This window comes from Coloeus monedula (genome assembly GCF_965178545.1).
Source record: "Coloeus monedula genome assembly, chromosome: 21".
Taxonomy (NCBI): Eukaryota; Metazoa; Chordata; class Aves; order Passeriformes; family Corvidae; genus Coloeus; species Coloeus monedula.
This window is the reverse complement of record NC_138801.1, coordinates 1,731,309-1,751,786: the sequence shown is the minus strand read 5'-3', so window position 1 is coordinate 1,751,786 and position 20,478 is coordinate 1,731,309. Positions and strand designations below refer to the sequence as shown.

Genomic DNA, 20,478 nt, shown 5'->3' with positions numbered 1-20,478 from the left:
TGGGGCTGGTGGTGCTGCAAGAGGGAATGGAGAGGAAATACCCACAGGGTGAGCCACTGCTTTGCTTGGGGCTGTGACCCCACAGGGAGGCTGGCAGGGGGCAGGAGCAGCCGTGGCCCTGGCACACACTGACTGCACCAGCTGCACTCCTACAGCAAAACCTGCCCCAATTCCCTGCTCGAGTTCGTCAGTGGGAGGCAGAGACAGTGTCCCCACCCTGCATCGAGCAGAGCGCATCGAGAGCCCGCTGAGCTCATGTTTATGTCATGGCTGGTGCATTTGCCTGCTGAAGTGAGATCTGAGGCCCTTGTTCATTTCTGGACACCTGCGAAAGCCACTTGCCCTGTGAGGACACTCCCTCCCTGCTGCTGAAAGCCTGCAGAGGAATCAAGCAGGATCCACGCAGGAACTGCTCACCCCCAGCTTGCCCGGACTTCCTGCAGCTCAGCAAAACCCGAGATAATCCTCACACACAGCCAGGCCTGTGCTGGGGTCCCTGCCGCTTCCGCAGTGCAGCACAGAAGAGGGTCAGCAACCGCAGGCTCTGAGCTCTGGGTTCCACCAATTTGGGGACATCCCAGCAAGGTCTGCAGCCCACCATGCTCTCACCTGCCCCAGAGCCATGCAGAGCCTCTCCCAGCCCCACACGATTCCTGTGGGGTGGCTGGTGCCTGCCCGGGCTGGGCTGGCTGGATCCTGTCCCTGCTGCCAGCGGCTGGTGCTGGGAACAAAGCATCTGGCAGGAAACACCCAGCGATGGTTTCACCGATAAACTCAGCTTTTCTGGCCACTGGCGGCTCTGGGCAGCCTGGCTCCTGGCACAACCGGGCAGCACTGCCAGGGCAGCCCCTTGCGACCAGTCGGAGGAGTTGAGCCAGGCCCAGGGGATCAGGGGGTGGGCATGGAGTGGTGGGGGAGCTATGATCGGGGTGTGAAACAGGGATGCAGGGCAACGTGGGAACGAGGGCATGGGCGTGGGGATGCAGCGGGATGTGGGGACCAGAAGCTGGGTATGGAGATGCTCAGGTAGGTGGGAACTGGGAGGCAAACGGGGGAACTTGGGGTTCCCGAGAGAGACAAGGATCGGGGCACGGCTCGGGACGCAGGTGTGGCCAGGGGCACCAGGGGAGGGGAGCGCAGCCGGGGCAGCCCCCTGCGGGCCGGGCTGTCGGAGGCGGCCCCGTCCCGTCCCGTCCCGTCGGGGGCGGGAGGCGGCGCGGCGGGGGCGGGGGCGGCGGGGCCGCGCCGGGTGCGACCGCGGGACGCGGCGGAGCTGCCTCTCGCCATGGGCGGTGGGTGCCGGGCCCGGGCCCAGCCGGCCGCGGGGTTGCGGCTGCTGCTCGCCCACGCCGTGCTGTTCTGCGCCGCCGGGAGCGCCGCCGGCACCGGCTCCGGTACGCGGGGCGGGACCGCACCGGGAGGGAGGGAGACGCGGGGGTGTCGGTACCGGTGGAGCGGCGACATCCCGCACCGGGGGCATTCGGCACCGGGGGGCGCGGGGGAGCCCGGACCCGCAGGGTCCGGTACCGGGAGTCCGGGGACGCGGGGGCGCGGGGCGGGCGCTGCGGGATGGGGCCGCGCTCCGGCGGGTCCCGGGCGGGATCGCGCTCGTCACCCCCGGCTGGTGCCCTCGGTGTCCGGGGCGGAGGGCAGGCAGGGTGGGCAGGGGCCGCTGGCGGGAGCCCCACGACCACCGCCCGGGTCAGGGTGCCCGCAGCGCCCGGAGCCGCAGGTTTTGGCCAGTCACGCCTGGCTGGGACCAAAGAGCGCGGGTAGAACAAACTTCTCCTCCGCCTCCCGCAGCGGCCGCGCAGGGACCACACGCAGGGCCTGGGGAGAAATCGCTGGCCTGAGGCAGCCGGAGACTCACGACAGGGCTGGACCCCCGCCAAGACCGGGGCCACCCGGGGCTGAGGGGCAGTGCCTGGCTGCTTCTGGCAGCCTCCCGGCCGGGACGAGGCTTCTCGAAAGAAAGAGGGACAATACCCATGTGTGCTGGCAGCCAGGCCCCTTCCCGCTGTCCCCGAACACACGCCCGGTGACACTGCAGTGGGGAGTGAGGATGGAGGGCTGGGAGCTGAAGGGATGGCTCCGGTGGCCTCAGCCATCATTTTGTTCCCATGCCCATGTGCTGTAGAAGTTCACCACGTGCTGCCCAACCTCAGGCACACCAGGAGATGTTGAGGAATAATGCTGATTATGGCAGGCACCCATGGAGCATGTGGTTCAATAAAACTCTTTCTCGAATCCCATCAGCTCCATCCCCAGCCCCTACAGTGCAGATTCCTCCAGGTCCTTACCCATGGCATTGATTCCAGTTCCTCTTCTGTGAAATGACCTTCCTCCCTGAAGAAAAACAGCATGGACTTGGGGCCCTTGTCAGATTTTACAGTTCCTCTCTAAAGTAACATTCTGAGCAAAACAAGCCCAGGCACATGGGCTGCATCTCTCAAGGGTCTCTGGCCACCTGTGTTCAAATGGTGCTGATGGTGACCCTGTCTCCAGCAGCCTGCTCAGGTCTACCTTCTGCTGTGGGAAGCAAGGTGCCCACACCCAGGAGTCCCCAAAATGTGCACAGGCTGAGCATGCAGAGTGCAGCAGGCACTCCCATTGCAGGGGTAGTGTGACCGTGGCAAAAGCAACCTGAACCGGGTGGGTTTGGGCTGAGCAGAGCTGGGTGCAGAGCAGGGTATGTTGCCCTTCCCACTGTCTGCACCCCCTCCCACCCCATCCTGCTGGGAGAGGAGGGCCTTCTCTGTGCTGGAGCAGCTGGTCCTGTGCAAAACCAGTGATCTCAAGGTGCAGACTTTCCTGTTTTGGCCGTGAACATTCCAGAAAGGGAACATGACCCATGGCTGAATGGATCCCATGGCCATGCAGAGGGCAGCCATGCCAGCTCTGCAGGGGACTCCAGGAGTTGGGCTATGACCTGGCAGGAGGTGGCAGGTCCAGCCACCAGAAACAGTGGAGCTGGGTGACCCCAGTGCTGAGTGACCCCATTGGGTCTGGGCAGGTGGCAGGCACCCCACTGCAGGGCACATCAGCCACGTCTGCTGAAAGGAGGTCCCCCAGGGGATGGCTCTGGCTGTCACCAGCTGGGCTGGACCACAGGTGGTGGAGACAGGCAAGGGACAGCCTCTGCACAGCTCCTTCTCCGGCTTGGCCATCTTTTTGCATGTGTCTTATCTTCCTGAGAAGTTCATCTGGGAGTTGAGGACAGCTGGCCAGCATCTGTGTGTCCTGCTGAGCACAGGACAGGGCTGAGGACATGCCGGGGACCCACATGCCTGAAGAAGCTGGGGCAGATGCAACTCTGGAATGGTGCAGCCGTGGAGCTGACTCCTGCACACCACGATCAAAGCAAATTTCACTATGTGGGGGGAAAAAAGTACCTGGGATACATGATATACATGAAAGGACGGCTCTTTTCCAAGCCTTAATTAGGGAGGGAGATATCTGATTGAGAAATTAGGGGAACTGTGCTGTGCCCCGAGGTGCTGTTAGCAGAGCGTCTGGGCTCTGCTCCTTCCCAGTGTTGTGCCAGGAGGACCACAGCCCTAATCTAGTCCTCGGATCTGCTCTCGAAGACCAAATAACAGGATGTTGGGCTGAGGCTGGGATCTCCTGCTCACTTGATGTTTGCTGCTCAGAGTACTCCCCTTGACTCCTCACCGGCTGCACCTTGGCTCTGAGCCATGGTGTTTGTTCTCCATAGACTTTTCCTCTGGCTGTGAGCAGAGCCAGGCTGGTCCCATGGTGTTTCTCAGTTTTCCCTGCAGATATTGCTCTTGGCTGCTAACTTGCCTTCAGGGGTGCAGTTTTGTTCAAGCGTTCTTGCAAAGTAAACCTGACCGTCCTCTCAGCAGCCATTGCACGGCAGCCACGCTGCCGAACAGGAGCAGTGGCAGCACCCCAACATGTCCATGTGCCCCAGCCACGGGGCAGGTCGGGCACAGGCCCCGTTGCGTGAGGGCAGGGGGAGACCTCTGGCAGAGCTACTTTGCATTCATGCCTGTTTACAATGCCTGTGGTCTGTGCCTCCTCCCTGCACATCCCCTCCGCAGTGCGCCTCACTGAGAGTCAGCCCGGGCTGCAGACTGGAGCCAGCTGCCACAGGAGAGCCCTGGGGCTGTGTCATCCTTGTAGCCCATCCCGGGCGGGCAGCCTGGCTCAGGTGCAGGGGGAGGATCACTGAGACCACGTGGAACACAGCTGTGGTCCTGGCATGCTGCTCCTGCTCCTGGTGCTGTCAGAAGTGGTTGCAGATGACGATCTGGCTGTGGCGTGTGTGCTGTGAACAGTTCATGGGCCAGAGAAAACCTTCCTGGATCAGAAAAACAAGTGCGTAAGCGTTTCATCGTCTACAAAGCCTGCGGCCGTGGGGCCATGTCCCATCGAGCGAGCCCGGCTCCATCCCGGTCATGATTCACGCCAGGTTGCTTTGGCTGCGGTCTGCAGAACGGATGTTGTCCCCGAAATCTGGCATTTTTCAGCGGTGATGGAGCGTGTGCACCAGCCCTGCCGGCACGGAGGGGCCGCGCTCCCCGTGCGCACTGGCAGCGGCTTTCCCCATACCTGGAGCCGTTCTGGCAAGGCCAGCGCAGGATTCCTGGCCGGGGCGGGGAGAAGCACGGAGCTGCTGCAGAGGGCGGCTCCGTAAGGGTGTGAGGGGGTTGGTGTCGCGGGTCAGGACACGCTCTATCCCCTTCCCACCCTTTTGGCTGGAACATGCTGCTCCCACCCCACCTCCGGGACCCCGCGGCACTGACACTGCGGTGAACCGTGGGAGGAGGCGGCCCGGCCGAGCCCGGCGCGCTGCCAAAGCCGCCTCGGAGGAGGGCTCGACACGACTGTCATCGAGCCCCGCACCGGGGAGCGTCCTGGCAGAGCGAACTTCTCCTGACTCCCCGTATCAGCTGGAGAGACGGGGCAGGACCGGCAGTGCCGGAGCCTGTGGCACGGAGCATCCTCCCAGCCCTGTGGCTGCGGCGCCCACAAAAGCCCCGCTTCTCCCGGGTTGCACCGGGCACGGCACGGGGCTGCTCTTTGGGGCTTTTGCTGGGTCTGCAGCAGAGCCGAGTGTGGATCTACCGGCGTGGGAATTGCCCAGAGGATGCTCCAGCTGTGCTGCAACACCTCCCCCTTTCCAAAAATTCCCATCTTGCAAAAATCTGAACGGGTGGTCTGACCTTAATTTGTCTGAGATAAATAAGATTCTGCCTGCTGCCTCCCGTCTGCAGACATGAAAAGATCTGAGATGAAAGGGAGCCTGATGGCAGTGCTGGGAGCTGAACGTGTCTTTGCGAGTCAGGCTCTGTGCCGTGAGGGATTTGGGGCCACAGGGCTGAGCACAGCCCGGCTGAGCTGCCGGCTGAGCCCCAGGCTCCCAGGCCATCCCTACCCTGCCCCGAGTGTGTGGCTGTTGTGAGACAGCAACTTCACAAAATTAGCTTTATTTTTCAAAGATGTTAATTTTTAGCTGCAATTTCCTATGGAAAAATGTGGTTTGTGTTCTGCATGCCCATCTCTCCACCCCAGCATTGGAACCTGTTCCCAAATTCCAGAAGAACCTGAAGCAGGCCTGGCAGGGATCTGGGGAGCTCACGAACCACATGGAGCAGCTGATGGACTCAGGAGACCTTCCTCCATCAGCTGTGACACTGGGCACACAGGCAGTGGCTGTCGGTCTCTTCAGCACTGAGGGTGCTGCCCGTCCCCCCATTCCCACAGCCACCAGCTCCAGAGCTGGGCATTGTGTTGGTGGCACCCTTGTCCCTGAGTGCTGTGTGAGCCCGTGGGGCTGGTGGCCTTCAGTGCACTCTGACACTCAGACAGGTGTGCTCCAGGAGGTCTGGGCTTTAGGCATTTTCCTCCTCCTGGCACAAAGGCTCTGTGCAGGGTCTGTGGGGACAGACCTGGATTGGTGAGGTTGAGGATGCCACTGGTGAGGCTTTTGGGAGGCAGCTGTGACAGAGGACATCCCCATTTCCAGAGCATTCCTAGGGCTGATGGAAGGCAGAGGAGTCTCTGGCCACCATGGACTGTGTTTCTCTTTCTCCCGACTTTTGCTGCTCTTGGAGGGGCTGCAGATGGTGGAGTTACCAGGATCTTCCTGCTCAGGGATGGACTGGAGGGGCTTGGTGTGGATGGTGCTGCCCCAGTGTGGGAGCTGCTCTGTGCCAGGGGGTCTCCCTGTCCCACGGGATCCCACTGCCCTGGGACGGGCGGGAAGGGGCCCTTATCTCATCCCTGCAGGCTGGGCATGAAGGTGGTGGAGGAAGGGGCTGGGCGGGAGCCGGGAGCGAGCCCAGAGAGGCCCTTTCCATCCGCTCGGGGCGGCGGGCGCGGAGGGGCCGCCTGCCAAAGCAAACTGCCCTGACAATGGCTGTTATTATTAACACAGATGCTGTTTGCACGGCTTGATCCTGTGCTGGGGCTCCAGGGGCACAGCAGCCCCCCAGGCACGAAGCTACGCCCCCAGGCATGGGGGAGACCACCAAAACAGGGCAGTGCTTGGCTCCTGCAGCACGCTGTTGACACCAAACTTCTTGGGGTTTGGGCTCATGGAAGTGGCTGCATCAAAGCACCTCCTCTCCTGAGCTGGGCCTGGCTGGGCTGGGTCCGAGGCAGTGTTCCCCCTTGAGGAGCAGGGAGCCACCAGATGCAGTGATGTGGTGGCTGGATGGTGATGTCTCCCTCTCTCTCCCTCCCTGCAGTGAATCCCTGTTGCTATTTCCCCTGCCAGAATCAAGGGGTGTGTGTGAGGGTTGGCCTGAAAGGATACGAGTGCGACTGCACACGGACGGGATACTATGGGGTCAACTGCACCTCCCGTAAGTCCCTCTCCCCAGGATCTGGCACCCGTGGGTGCCAGGGCAGCACTGTGCCCGCAGCACACACTGACAACAGGTGTGGGTGGGCTGGGAGTGGGAAGAGTGATTTACTTGGTCTGTTTCCCCCAGCTGAGTTCTGGACACGTCTCCACAACCTGCTGAAGCCCAGTCCTGCCTTCTACCACTTCATCCTGACCCACTTCAAGTGGTTTTGGGACATTATCAACAGCACCTTCATCAGGGACACACTCATGAGACTTGTGCTGACAGGTGAGGGGTTGGAGAGGGTCTTGGGGTTTAGCAGGACTCGAGGACCCCCTGGCATGAGCAGAAATGTGGGTGCAGATATCAGGGCTGCAGCAATGCTGAGCAGCTCCTGTGGGCAAGGTGGGCACTAGGCTTGAGTCACCCCACCAGGAGACCCAGAAGGCTGCCACCCTATCCTTCCATCACCCTGTCACGCTGTCACTGTGCCCAGGGGGGCTGCCCAGCTGGGTCACAGTGGGGTGTAGGGGGTCCCCAGCACTGTGCCAGGCTGCCAGCTGGCTGGAGAACATGAGCAGCTCTTGGCATGCTGCGCTCCCTGGGCCAAGGGGGCTCTTTCACAGCTGCACAGAAAGCAGCCTGTGGAAATATGGCCCTTGTTACTCATGTCCCCATATTCATCACTTTGCATAAATATTTAGGTTCCAGCTCTTGGAGCTGTAGCGACACGCTCACAAGGCTCCGGCTGTTGGCTTCACCCTTTCTATGGGTTTGTCATCTCATTCATCATCCAAGAATCCTCTTAGCACACTAGCATGAGCCCTCCTTTTCTGCAGGGAATTGCAGCCTTTAAAAGGCTCTGAGCAAAACCCAGGATGCCCACATGCCTCCACTGCTGGTACCTTTCTGGTTTTTGGGGTGCCTGGGGAGGGTGTCTGGCAGCACAGAGCAGGCAGGCAGGGAGCAGTGGCAGAGCCTGTGGGGTGCTGCCTCAAGCCCCACAGTGGTGATCCCCCTCTCTCCTTTCAGTTCGTGCCAATCTCATCCCCAGCCCCCCCACTTTCAACTCTGACTATGGCTACATCAGCTGGGAGGCCTATGCCAACGTCAGCTACTACACCCGCATCCTCCCGCCCGTGCCGGACGACTGCCCCACGCCCATGGGGACCAAAGGTATGTGACTGGCCTGGGGACCTGCACCCTGAGTGTTTCCCACCCAGCCATGGCCAAGCTTTCATTGCCATGGACACATCTGCACGGCACCACTGGCAGTGCCATGTGCTACCACTCTCCTGCCCAGGCTGGCTCCACAGCAGGAGGAGCTTGATGGCATCCAAAATGCTGCTGGGACAGCTCAGGCTGAGCTGCTGGGGCATGTCATGGCCTGTGTGAGAGGGCTGTAAGGTGTCTGTGCAGAGGAGTGTGTGCCTGATGCTGCAGCAGACACAGCAGACAGCACCAGTACCCATCTGGGTCGGCACTGGGCATCTGCCCTCAACCTCCATCCTTCGCAGGGAAGCTGCAGCTCCCCGACCCCCAGCTCCTGGCAGAGAGGTTCCTGCTGCGGCAGAAGTTCGAAGCTGATCCCCGAGGCACCAACATGATGTTTGCCTTCTTTGCTCAGCATTTCACCCACCAGTTCTTCAAGACATCGGGGAAGATGGGACGCGGCTTCACCAAGGCGCTGGGGCACGGGGTGAGGGCACAGGGGCAGAGGGAGCCAGGGGGTGACCGGGCCCCGTGTGCCTCTGAGAGCGACCGTGACGCCCTGCTCTCTCCACAGGTGGACCTGGGACACTTGTACGGGGACAACCTGCAGCGGCAGCACCAGCTGCGACTCTTCCAAGATGGGAAGCTGAAATTCCAGGTACCACCCAGCACAACTGGAACACATCCCAGTCCTGTGAGCCATGGTTGTTTGAAGCCCATGTTCCTCTGGCATGGCCTGACGCCCTGTGTGGCTGCTGGCCGGGGGACAAGCTTTGGGATGCAGCTGCTCTGACAGCAGCAGGGGTTCAGGGCTGTATGAGGGAGATGTTTCTATTCCACTCACCTCTTGCAGGAGAGCAGATGTGGTGCCCTTAGGGAGGCAGCTCCTGGCTGGGCAGGCTTTTACTGGGATGTTTGTGTCCCCTCTGCCCTTTCTGCCATCTCATTTCTGTGTCCCCAGGTGGTGGATGGAGAGGTGTACCCGCCCATGGTCACCGATGCTCCTGTTCACATGGTGTACCCGTCGGGCGTGCCCAAGGAGCAGCAGCTGGCGGTGGGGCAGGAGGTGTTTGGGCTGCTGCCGGGGCTCTGCGTGTACGCCACGCTCTGGCTGCGCGAGCACAACCGCGTCTGCGACCTGCTCAAGAGGGACCATCCCACCTGGAGTGACGAGCAGCTCTTCCAGACGGCGCGGCTCATCCTCATCGGTGAGGAACCAGCACCGCCATGTGCCACCCCCCTGGGCAGCCCCCAAGGACTCACACGCTGGCCAGTCTCTGTTTGAGGGTAATGGCCAAACTGCCTTTGAGGCAGTTCCTCGAGCAGCCTTCTGGGGATCATTGGTTTTGGTCCATATAGCAAAAAATTGGCTTTGGTCCATCGAAAATACTAATTTTGAAAAAGGTTGTCATAATTTGGAATTATTTCTTATTAATGTTCATTATGAATTTGCTATCATCTCAGGAAAAGTAATTTCTGATCAAAATCCAGAAATAAGCCATGTCACCACAGTATCTCTAAGAAATATATCCAGGTCAGCTCCTTCAGGAGCCTTTTGGTTTTGGCAGACTGACTTTTGCTGTTGAAAAATGAATTAACTAAAATTCCCAACCAATTCAACAAGCCCATAGCCAGGAGGAGGTGGATGGGTGCTGGGATATGCTGCTGTGGCAGATTTCAGCTACAGAGCTGGTGGCTCCTGCTGCTGCCAGCTGCTTCTTTTCTCCTGCCCAGGGGAGACCATTAAGATAGTTGTTGAAGACTACGTCCAGCACCTCAGTGGGTACTACCTGAGCCTCAAGTTCGACCCCGAGCTGTTGTTTGGGTCACAGTTCCAGTACCGGAATCGCATCGCGGTGGAGTTCAACCAGCTCTATCACTGGCACGGGCTGATGCCCGACTCCTTCATCATCCAGGGTCAACAATACAGCTACAAGCAGTTCCTCTACAACACCTCCATGCTCATGGACTACGGCGTGGAGGCGCTGGTGGAGTCCTTTTCCAAGCAAATAGCAGGAAGGGTAAGGTCCTGCTCTGCCCTCCCCAGGGGGGACACTCATGCAGCGGGGCACATGTCACACCGAGTCGGCCCAGGGCAGCACCTCATGGGCACATCAGGAGTCCTCCCCACAAGCACCGTGGCAAGGCTGGCCCTGGCAGCCCCAGTTGCTTGCCCTGGGTGCTCTGTAGTAAACATGCCGGTGATGCCAGGAGCCTGTGGAAGCCAGGATCTCCCCGGCTGTGGAGCAGCGGTGCCTGGAGCAGCGTCTGGCACTGTTCTTTGCTGCCATCGCATGGAAGTTTTCTTCCAAGCGATTGCAGCTCCATTCCTGACCCTCTTTGCTTGTGCGAAGCAGCCCAGCTGAGGCTGAGCCTGAGGCCCTTTGGGCATTTGGGTTCTCCCTGTGAGCCTGAAATCTCTCTCCTCCTCCCAGGTCACTGGGTCACTGTCCATCTGGGACTTCTGCACTGTGCCCTGCTCTGGGAGCAGGACTGACCTGACCAAGCTGCTCTAGAGCTGGTTTCTGCACTGTGCACTGGTTCCCCCTGCTCTTGCTGCTGCAATGATCTGCTGGTGTGCACAACATGAGCCCAGGACATGGATGCTTTAGTGTGGTGGCCCCCTGGAGTCGATGCTGGTGCTGTCTTGTGCCTGACATGTGCTTCTCCTTGTGCTCTCCCCTCCAGATCGGTGGGGGACAGACCATCAATGCCAATGTCTTGCATGTGGCCGTTGGGGTCATCAAGGAATCCCGGCAGCTGAGGGTACAGCCCTTCAACGAGTATCGGAAAAGGTTTGGCATGAAGCCCTACAAGTCCTTCCAGGAACTGACAGGTAGGGCTGCTGTGCTGCTCCTGGGGCTTTGCTGGGGCAGGGCAGATACTCTGTGCTTGCCCAGCAGAGCAGCCTCTCCTGCCCATCTCAGCCCTGCCTGCTCGTGGCCCCACAGTGGGGTAGACTGGGCTGATGCAGGGGATGAAAGGGTCCTTCCTCCTGTGGGCTGGAGGACAGTTCCTGGCCTGGAAGTCAGGCTCACCGCTGCCTGCGAGGGAGCCACCCTCCCTTTGCCCACTGCAAGGCCAGTCCTTGCCAGGTGTGATTCCCTTGCTAAAGCACTCTGATGTTCATTTGGTGCAGGAGAGGAAGAGAAGGCGGCAGAGCTGGAAGAGCTGTATGGAGACATTGATGCTCTGGAGTTTTACCCAGGATTGCTGCTCGAGAAACCACAACCCAATGGCATTTTTGGGGAAAGCATGGTGGAGATTGGAGCTCCATTTTCCCTGAAGGGGCTTTTTGGAAATCCCATCTGCTCCCCAGAGTACTGGAAACCCAGTACATTTGGTGGAGCAACTGGCTTTGAGATTGTTAAGACGGCATCCCTCGAGAAGCTCGTGTGCCTCAACGTGAAGAAGTGCCCGTACGTGGCGTTCCGTGTGCCGGACGCTGCGGAACACGGCCGCCCTCGGGCTGGTGGATCATCTACAGAGCTCTAGCACTGGGATGACCCGCCCAGGTAGGGACTGTCCTTGCCCTGGTGCAGGCTGAGCTGAGCTCCCAGCCTGAAGCTGAGTATCCTCCTATTCCTTCCTGCAGGGAACAGCGGGGACACAGGGACCTGCCACCCCTGGGCCAAACAGGAACAGGACAGGAGATGGTCCCATCCTGGGTGTCCTCCACGCCAGCCCTCGAGGAGAGGCTGCTCCCTGCTCTCTGAAAAGCTTGAGTGCCTCGGGAGTGTGGCTGCCACCGCTGTCCTCAGCAGACTCAGTTCTCTTGCTAGTGAATACCTTGCACGAAGCAGCTTTGGGGCTCCCCCGTGGACACTCTGGAGTCCCCAGTGCTTTGTCACCTTCCATCCCCACTGCCTTCCAGCACCAGGCCACCAGCAGCCCCTCTTCCAGAGGGGTCACATCCAGGTTATGCCTGAAAACCATTTTTGGAATTAGTGAAAAGTACAAGACTGAAAAAATTTCATTTTAGTTAACTGGCTAGCACTGACTTAATTCTTACTCACCAGGAGTCCAATTTTTCCTCACACGACATCTATTTCCAGTAAATAGACCCTCTTTCCTGCCCAGAATAGAGGAGCCCGGAGCCCAGGGAGCACTCCTTCCTCCCCTGCTGCACCTGGTGAAGCAATGAGCTACCCGAGGGATGCAGAGGAGGAGGCAGCAGCATGTAGAGGGATGGGAAGGACACAGTGCAGTTCATGCTGCCCCAGCAGTGGCTGAGCTTGCAGTAGGAACCTGTTCTCCCGCAACAGCCTGCCCAGCACACATGCACAGCTGGGAGAAGGAACCAAAGCAGTATCTCTCCTAGAGGAGACCAAAGAGAAGCACGAGGTCAATCTCCAGACCTCCTGTGTCATGCTGGCTTGGACCCTGGCATGTGCCACTGGCTGCCAACCCGGGGCTGCTCAGAGTGAGATGCTACCTCTGTGCACACAAAGGGATGGAGTCTCTTCCATCCCTCCATCATCACCCTTCTCTGCACTAACAGCTCAGCAAACACATCCTCACAGCACACAAAGCCTGCTTCTGTCCTCCTCCCGAAACACACACAGACCTCACCTTGCCCAGTCCAGCCACATGCTAGTTGGCAGCCACTGTCACTTGGCCTTGATCCCCATCAGATCCTGGTTAAGCTCCAGGAGAAAGGAATTTAAAATAATAAATAATTTTTAAAACTCCTCTAATTTCTGGCTGTGCTCACCAGCACTGTGCTGGGCCATTGCTGATTGCTCCTGAAGCAATAAACAGAGCAACCACCCTCCCTTAGATGCTTCCATGAGGGTCTCTGAGTGTCCTGAAGGGGGTTTGAGCTTCACTCTCCTCCAGCCACCCCCCAACCCTGTGCTGCTCCAATGCCACAGTTCAGTGTTTGGACAATGCTCTCAGGCACAAGGTGGGATTGTTGGGGCTGTCCTGTGCAGGGCCAGGGGTTGGACTGTGATGATGTTTGTCCCTTCCAATTCAGGATATTTTGTAATTCCATGGTGACACAGTGCTTAGACCAACATTGTGTATTTCTATCACTTAAAAATCTGTCCACACATAAATCTGGCTGCCTGGGTGTTCTGTAGACATGAAATAGCCAGGGGCTGTAAGAGAGCACGCAGCTGCAGCTCCCTCCTGTGCTGTCCTGGAGGAGGGGACCACTCCTGAGCCTCTGCTCCATCCCAGCAGGACTCCCAGGGAGCTGTTACAGGAATTTTAAACTAGGAAGGTTTAAAGGGCTGGTGCCTTGGCAGGGACGTGTTAGGAGAATGTCAAAGGAAACATCTGCAAGCAGGGACTCCCGAGGCACGAGCCTTCTCACTCGCTCTCTATAACCCTTCTGAAGTGAGATGGCATTACCAGGATACCCATCTGGATTTTAATTTCCTACAGGATGTGGGGAGGCAGAGAGGCTGACACGACCCCTGAAGGCACAGTGGGCAGGTTCAGCTGCTCTGTGCTCCCCTGGGCTGGCCCTGACCAGTCCTGGCACATGGATACCCCAGTGCTCCCACTCCCACCATGTCGTGCAGAAGTGCTCAGCAGCAATCCAAGAGGAGGACACGGTCCTTCCCCACCCACATGTGCCTCCAGCCAGCCCAGCACACTTCCAGCTGTGTATGTGACCGCCCTTCCTGGCGAGGAGCTGCTCCAGCCCCGAGCATCCTTCTCATCCATCCGGAGAGAGGCACAAGGTCGGCTCGTTTCAGTTAAACCACAATATCCTGCATTTGCTCGTGGCTATCACTGGCTGCCAGCACTGCTTTGGGACCAACCGATAACTGCACGAGAGCCCCTCGGGCACGCCAAGAGCAGCCTGGGTGCTCTCTGCCACCAAGGAGGCATGTTCCACTGGGAACCAGCTCAGCTGAGCCAGCACTGGCAAGCCTGGCACCTCTTTCAACCAGTCCAGGACAGCAAAGCATCTCCCTCCCACTAGCAGGAAAAGCTTTGAAGTCATTTCTTTGAAGGACTAACACATACCAACCCCAGGCACAGCATCCAACACGATTGAAATCTCCCCCAGGAGCCCAGGCACCCACAGCCCTGCACACAGAGCTTCTCCCAGCCCAGCTGAGCTCTTGTTTCTGTGCTGGTTTTCCAGCCACAGCAGTTTGCAGAAATCACTCCCACCCTCAGCAGTTTGTCCAGCACAGGGTGCAGCCACATCCAAGGCAGTGTTTGCATCCACACATGAAGTTGTTTGGTGCGACCACCAGCATCACCCAACCATGGCAAGGGCTCCCTGCTGTGCTCTGGGGCTGGTGCAGAGGTGAGCGCTGCCAGAAGTACCCTCTGTTTGAGCTCTTGGTAAACACAGCTTGCAGGACATCCTCTGGATTTTTAAACAGGCCTCCCAGGAGCCCAGCTGCGGCTTGCCCGCCTGGGGATGGAAAGGGACAGGAGGATGGGGCTGCCTGGGTTCGTGCAGCAACAATGAAAACATCCATCTGGGGTTGTGTGGCTTTGGAGGCGATGATTCACTGAGCAGGAGGTGAAGGGCCCTGGATGGAAAAGCAATCTCCCCTTGCGGGGAGCCCCTAGACTCCCAGCCCGCCCCAGCAGGCCCCTCTGCCATGGGAGTCAGACCAGTGACTGCACAGGAAACCTCATTTGGATTTTCAGCAAAGGGCATATGTTGAACATTTTACAAAGAAGAGGCAGATGGGAGGCCAGAAAAACTCAGTATAATCTTTTCTTTGCTAAATCTTGTCCTGCACCGCCTGGCACCCATGCTGGCACCATGATTAAATGTCCATATTGAGCTCATCCCAGGATTTCATTCCTGCCCTTGCCAAGCAGCCGTCTGTGCTTCCTTGTGCACTCACATTCCATGCCCAAACTCTACTGTTTGTATTGGAACATCATTAACTGGGAGCAGAGCCAGGTGATCCCACAACTAGGGCCTGTAACACCCATCATTCCCGGCTGCCTCCCTGCACTGAGCTGCTCCTTCCAAAACAAAATGTTTCCCAGAGGCAGTATACCTACCTGACAAGTGCTTTTTCAACTCCTATTTATAGAACTCCTTGAAGATTCAGCTTCGAGAAAGGGCAAAAGCAGCAGCAGCTTTTTCCCAGCTCAGCCTCCTCTCCCTGCTCACAGCTGTGTGGCCTGTGCATGAACATGCAGCAGGGTTAGGGCACAGCTTCTCTCCCCTCACTTCCTTGTGCTTGTTATATCCTTCCAGATCAATGATTAATTGGATTCAGACCTTTTTTCTTCTCCTTTTTGCTACTGGCACTGCAAACCATCTCTCCCATACCTGAGCACAGGAGTTTCCTCACCAGGAGTCACCTTGCTCCAGGCCACTGGACACAGAGCAGCAGGAGAGGGTTTGATCCTGTTACAATTTTGCTGCCATAGGGGGCAAAAAAAAAAGCACTTAATAAAAATAAAACTTCAAAGCAACTCAAGCAGACAGCTCTCCCTTGATCCCCTCTCCAAGACAGGTTTTATGATGATGCTAAAATGCACCCTGTCTGCACAACAAACTTCACTGAATGTCATCCTGGATATGAGTTACAGTTACTTTGATATTTTCCTTCAGTGTGCTGATATCCACACTCAATGATTTAATTTCATATAACTTACATGGGTTTTTTTCTGCAATTCTCAGATGAAAAGAAATAATCTCTCATCACATTTGAAAACCTGGATTTCTGCCAGTTTCCTTAAAACAGCTACAATCTGTGCCAACTCAGTCACTTTAAATTACAGATTGTTTATTTTTCTGCTCATACTACTTTTTAAAACACAGTTCAAATAGATACAGTTAGAAACTCTCCTTTTTCTAGCCCAAGATCCATTCTTATTAAGATCCACAGACACGTGCATTTCTTCCTGGTGTTCCAAAGTGCTTTACATAAAAATTGCAATTAAATTTAGTCATTAAACATGGCATTACATTGGGTCATGTATTTAGGTAATGATAGTCTACTCACTACTACTGAAGGCAGACAGAAAAGAACTTTAGCACTGATTTAGTAATTTTAGCATGAGATGAAATTCTAAGGTTATTCAAGTCCTAATTCTGCATTTTGCCAACAAAATTCTCCTTGCTGCTGTGCAGCACACACACTGGAGCTCTCTGTAGCAGACAGTCCCTCTGAAGAGGCAGAGCTCATTTTCTGATCAAGTGACTACTGTGAACTCCAAGGATGGGTATTTTAAAACCCAAGAATGTATTAAGAGCTGCATTTATGTCTCAGGGAAGGTTAAGGGAAGAAGAACTCTCTCCAGCTGAAAAGCAATTTTCAGGATGAAGCCAGGGGCTGTAGTTATTTGTAAGTGAGAGAGGAACAAAAATTTAAGGCCAAGTGTTAGAACAAGATACTCCCAGGAAGGAGGCTGCAAATTGTGGAATGGAACATGGGACCCCACACTTTTTACTGGAGCAGTTCAGCATCAGGTTAGTAAGTCTTGAATTTTAAAAACTCTTTTACTTGCGGTCTCAGTTCTTGTCTTAGGGAGCTGGTGGCCACATCTCAATTGAAATGTGTAAGGACACTGAGACATGACAGCAGACAATTTCCTAAGCTGACTGAATTGTGTTAGAACTTCGTGGTAAGTAAAGTACATTTGAATTGCGTAGAAATGAGACTGTTTTAGTTGTACATATGGAATTAATTTAAGAAAATGTTAGGAATCCCTTGTTATTTTTAATGAGCAAAAGTCAAAGTGCATGAAGGGGAGGAATACATACCCACAGGATGGAGGAGAGAGAACAATCCCTAGCACAAGAACATCCCACAGCACAACTACACCTACAGGCCCTTGGCATAAATGGTTCAGTCTATTTCCAGATCACTGTCTTCACTGTAACATGCAGATGGATTATGTATAGAAGTCAGGAGCAGTAGGTCTTTTTCTGGCAGCAAACCACATTCCTGCAGAAAGGCCTCCAGGTCTACAGCAAAAAAATCTTCTCCAAGCTGGTCAGTGATGCGCACAAAATTGCCAATGAGCTCCCCTGCCTTGTAGACCAGCAGAGCTGGCAGGGCATTGTTAGTGAAGCGAGTGCTGGCACCAATGAGCGAACTCTTCACTCTGCAAAACTTCACTGTTGGGTACTCAGCAGCCAGGCAGATCATGCAGCCGTTCAGGGATTCAGTGCCGGGGATATCATCTTCATAAATATGGATCATGATCAGAGTGCTCTTATGCTCTTTGTCCACGGTGTCCAGAAACGCTTCTCCACTGGTGATCTCAAACACCTGCTTGAATTGCTGCCCACTGTACAACTGCTGCCTCATCTCCTCCATCCGCTGCTTCCTGTAGCGCTGCAAGAATTCCTCATCGTCCTCATCGTTGTGGATCATGTTGTATTCCTGTAAAGTCATCTAAAAAACACACACAGAGAGATTCCTGAAAAACAACTGCACCCCTATATGGGTCACTTACATAATGAGAATGTAAATCAAGAGGATTAATGTGGGTCACTCATCTTTAATAACAGCAAAGTGCAACCCATGAAGGCTCAAGCACCCTGTGTATTACACTCCATTCTGATCTAATTAGAAACCATGTCCAGTGGGAACAGTGATTTCAGCCCTGCGTATTCCAGTTTCTACCAGATGCACTAACAACACAAGTGGCTGCTCCAGGCTCCCACTTTAATCCAGGTTAATGGTGGACATGTGCTTTCACCGAGCTGGGAGGGCTGATCTGGAAACTGTGCCTGACCTAAGATGAGCTTCTTTCTCATCAGATTTTCATTTAGCTTTTCAGTTAACATTTCGTGGCACCACTGTGCCTGTAGAACTGAAATTAACAGGATTTTATGTATTTTCTATCCGTTCACCTGCTTCATTAAACTTACCTGCATCACTCAAGATACAGAAGAGCACAGCCAACCTTCATCATCTGAAGGCACAAATACATCTGCAAATTAGTAACTTCTCTGACTGCTCTTCAGGGCTAGTTTACAGCCCAGCTGATTAAAACCATTCACTACCTCCAATATCTTCAATTTCTGGAGCTTGGACTTGAATTCTCAACATCCACTTACTAAATACTAAATCAATAAGGGCTCCTAAACCTGTTTCAGGCAGGGGAGGCAGCATTCATAGGTTTGCTGTACAACCCTTCATATTACTCCCCTGAAGCTGACTTATTTGATCAACAGATGAGAAATCTGGGAGAAGGTTTTGGGCTTCTTTGGTATTGCAGCTAAGTCACTTATTTGTTATCACAGGCAAACAAAACTGTTAAACACTTAGGTGGCATTTTAATTCCTTTGTGCCATCCTACCTTTCCATTGATTTTTTCCTGAAGCTCTTTCTGTTTCTGCTTATCAGCCTCATCATCCAAGTGAGACCTGCACGTCATGGACAGCTTTTTAATGAGCCGCTCCATCTCCCTGCGCTGCTCCTGCCTCTGCTCCGTTTCCAGCTGTTTAAATCTTCGCCAGTCGTTAATGACTCCCTTGGGACCTGCAATTAAGTGTGTAGGCAGGCATTTGGTACAAAAAAGACAATACAATTTTACCTATCATTTAGGAATAATTTATAAATCAGTAAAACGGTGACCCTGTCATAAATGTTCTTGTAACTATGCAAAACACTGAAATGAAATCAAAGAAGTCACCTGCTATTTGCATGTCCTTGAGCATGTATCTATTTTTTTTTAATAAGAAGGCTACAGTTTATTAAACTAGGCTACTCTTATATAAAATTGTCCCAAAGATTAATATCTGTGCTCTTGAAATAGAACGCAGCCCACAAAAGTTCCCCTATTGTTAGCACAGCTTTAATCGGAACAAAAGTAATGATATATTATCAACCAAATTGTACAAATCAGCCTTGTCTCAGCTTTCTATCCAAAGCCTGACTGCTTCAGATATAATGCTGAATCCTCTCAGAGGAGAAATCAAACATTAAAAAAAGAACAGCTATTACAAGTAAGCTTAGACAACAGCCAGGAATGATCAGTCTCTGACTCAAATATGCATACACTCAGGAGTTTCATTTCAAAAAATGGATTTTAAAAGAACATACAAAATTTCCAATAAACAAAGGATTTACAAAAGAAGTACACTGATATGAAGATACCTGTGTTGACAGCACTGCCATCACTGCTGAGCTCCACCTCGCCCACACTTTCAGGAATGCTGCTCTCTCCTTCTTTATCCTCCTTCTCACTGTCTTCATCCTCACCCTCACTGCTGCTGTAATAATACTGCAGCTTCTCACCAAGCAGTTTATCATCTGTAGTAGTCATCATGCTCTAAAAATAAATTAACAAAACAGAGGATGCTCTCTGATCAAGCATGCATCACAATGGTCCTTTACTTCCCCAGGGCAGTTTTTAACCCCAGGAGAACAGCCCCCGGTGCAGTCAGTCACCTGGGTTAATTCTTAAACCACAATTTCAAACTCAATTTAAAACCTTTGAGCCTCATTAGACAGCTCCATCAGGCCGATTCCCAGCTACTGAGTATTATTTGCGTTATTTAACAATAATTTATTTGCGCTGAAAAACTAGCAGTGTAATTAAGCAAATTAAAATGTTCTGACCTGTATTCCTTTCCAGTCTTTCAGAGACAAGCTTCTATCAAGACCTGGAAGAAGAAATTTTAATCAAATCAGTTCATCTGCGCTCACACGTGACCGTGCAGGGGTCTCGCAACCAGCCGAGGCCGTGTGTGTGACACAGACCCTGCCGCCAGCCCACAGGCACAGCCCGGCTCCCGGCTCCGCAGGAGCTAACCCCAGATTCAGCCGCTTACAGCGCCAGATGGCCCGGGATTACCAGGATCGCCCCGCAGAGGGGCCGAGCCTGGGCGGGACACGCTGGGCCGCGGCCGGGGCCGGTGAGAGCCGCGGGCCCCGAGCGAACCGGCTCAGCCGCCCGCGGCCGCCCCGGCCGAGCCCCCGCCCTGCGCCTTCCCCGGGACCCCCGGGCCGCGCCCCCGCCCCTCTCCCGCCCGGAGAGCCGCGCTCCGACCCGGGAGTGTGCGGGACCCGAGAGCACTGGCCCGAGCGGCGCTTCCCGAGCAGAGCGAACCGGCCCCGCCGCTGCGGCCCGGCGCCGCCGCCTCACCCGCTCCCGCCGCCTTCCGGGGCCGCCGCGCGGGGCACGGCGGGAAGGAGGCGGCCGGGGGAGGAGACGGGCCCGGCCCGGCCCCGCTGCCCCCGCCCCGGCACTGGGAACGGCACCGGCACGGCCGGGAGCCTCCGCCCCGGCACCGGGAACGGCACCGGCACGGCCGGGAGCCTCCGCCCCGGCACCGGGAACGGCACCGGCACGGCCCCGCTGCCCCCGCCCCGGCGGGAGCCTCCGCCCCGGGAACGGCACCGGGAACGGCACCAGCCCGGCCCCGCTGCCCCCGCCCTGGCACCGGGAACGGCACCGGCACGGGCGGGAGCCTCCGCCCCGGCACCGGGAACGGCACCGGCACGGCCCCGCTGCCCCCGCCCCGGCACCGGCGGGAGCCTCCGCCCCGGGAACG

General features: G+C 55.8%; 3 protein-coding genes across 6 annotated transcripts in view; 1 reads left to right on the top strand and 2 right to left on the bottom strand.

Moving 5' to 3' along the window:
- Positions 1-1,259: 1,259 nt before the first annotated feature.
- On the top strand, positions 1,260-13,676 carry PTGS1 (prostaglandin-endoperoxide synthase 1). Its single transcript, XM_082294973.1, has 11 exons — positions 1,260-1,394; positions 6,717-6,833; positions 6,963-7,103; positions 7,848-7,991; positions 8,333-8,514; positions 8,602-8,685; positions 8,989-9,235; positions 9,762-10,048; positions 10,716-10,863; positions 11,167-11,542; positions 11,623-13,676. Exons 1-10 carry the CDS (start codon positions 1,286-1,288, stop codon positions 11,520-11,522), a joined length of 1,815 nt encoding a protein of 604 aa, XP_082151099.1. The 5' UTR covers positions 1,260-1,285; the 3' UTR covers positions 11,523-11,542; positions 11,623-13,676.
- Positions 13,677-14,841: 1,165 nt separating this feature from the next.
- PDCL (phosducin like) lies at positions 14,842-20,129 on the bottom strand. Of its 4 annotated transcripts, XR_014227009.1 has the most exons (6): positions 20,070-20,129; positions 19,544-19,587; positions 19,079-19,253; positions 18,279-18,460; positions 16,732-17,368; positions 14,842-15,383 (listed from the first exon to the last, which is right to left on the bottom strand). XR_014227009.1 is itself a non-coding variant. In XM_082295225.1 (5 exons), exons 3-5 carry the CDS (start codon positions 19,248-19,250, stop codon positions 16,817-16,819), a joined length of 906 nt encoding a protein of 301 aa, XP_082151351.1. In that variant the 5' UTR covers positions 19,251-19,253; positions 19,544-19,587; positions 20,070-20,129; the 3' UTR covers positions 15,733-16,816. The 4 variants fall into 4 exon arrangements, 3 of the variants coding, with proteins under 3 accessions (XP_082151351.1, XP_082151352.1, XP_082151353.1); XM_082295225.1 differs by lacking the exon at positions 14,842-15,383 and having other exon boundaries at positions 15,733-17,368; XM_082295226.1 differs by lacking the exons at positions 14,842-15,383; positions 20,070-20,129 and adding an exon at positions 19,974-20,068 and having other exon boundaries at positions 15,733-17,368.
- RC3H2 (ring finger and CCCH-type domains 2) overlaps positions 19,210-20,478 on the bottom strand; it is a 27,917-nt gene continuing 26,648 nt past the window's right edge. Inside the window, exons 21-22 of the mRNA XM_082295224.1 lie at positions 19,544-19,587; positions 19,210-19,253 (exon numbers count right to left, since the gene is read on the bottom strand). Coding sequence (XP_082151350.1) covers positions 19,581-19,587 — 7 coding nt within the window. The 3' untranslated portion in view covers positions 19,210-19,253; positions 19,544-19,580. The remainder of the gene's footprint in view (positions 19,254-19,543; positions 19,588-20,478) is intronic.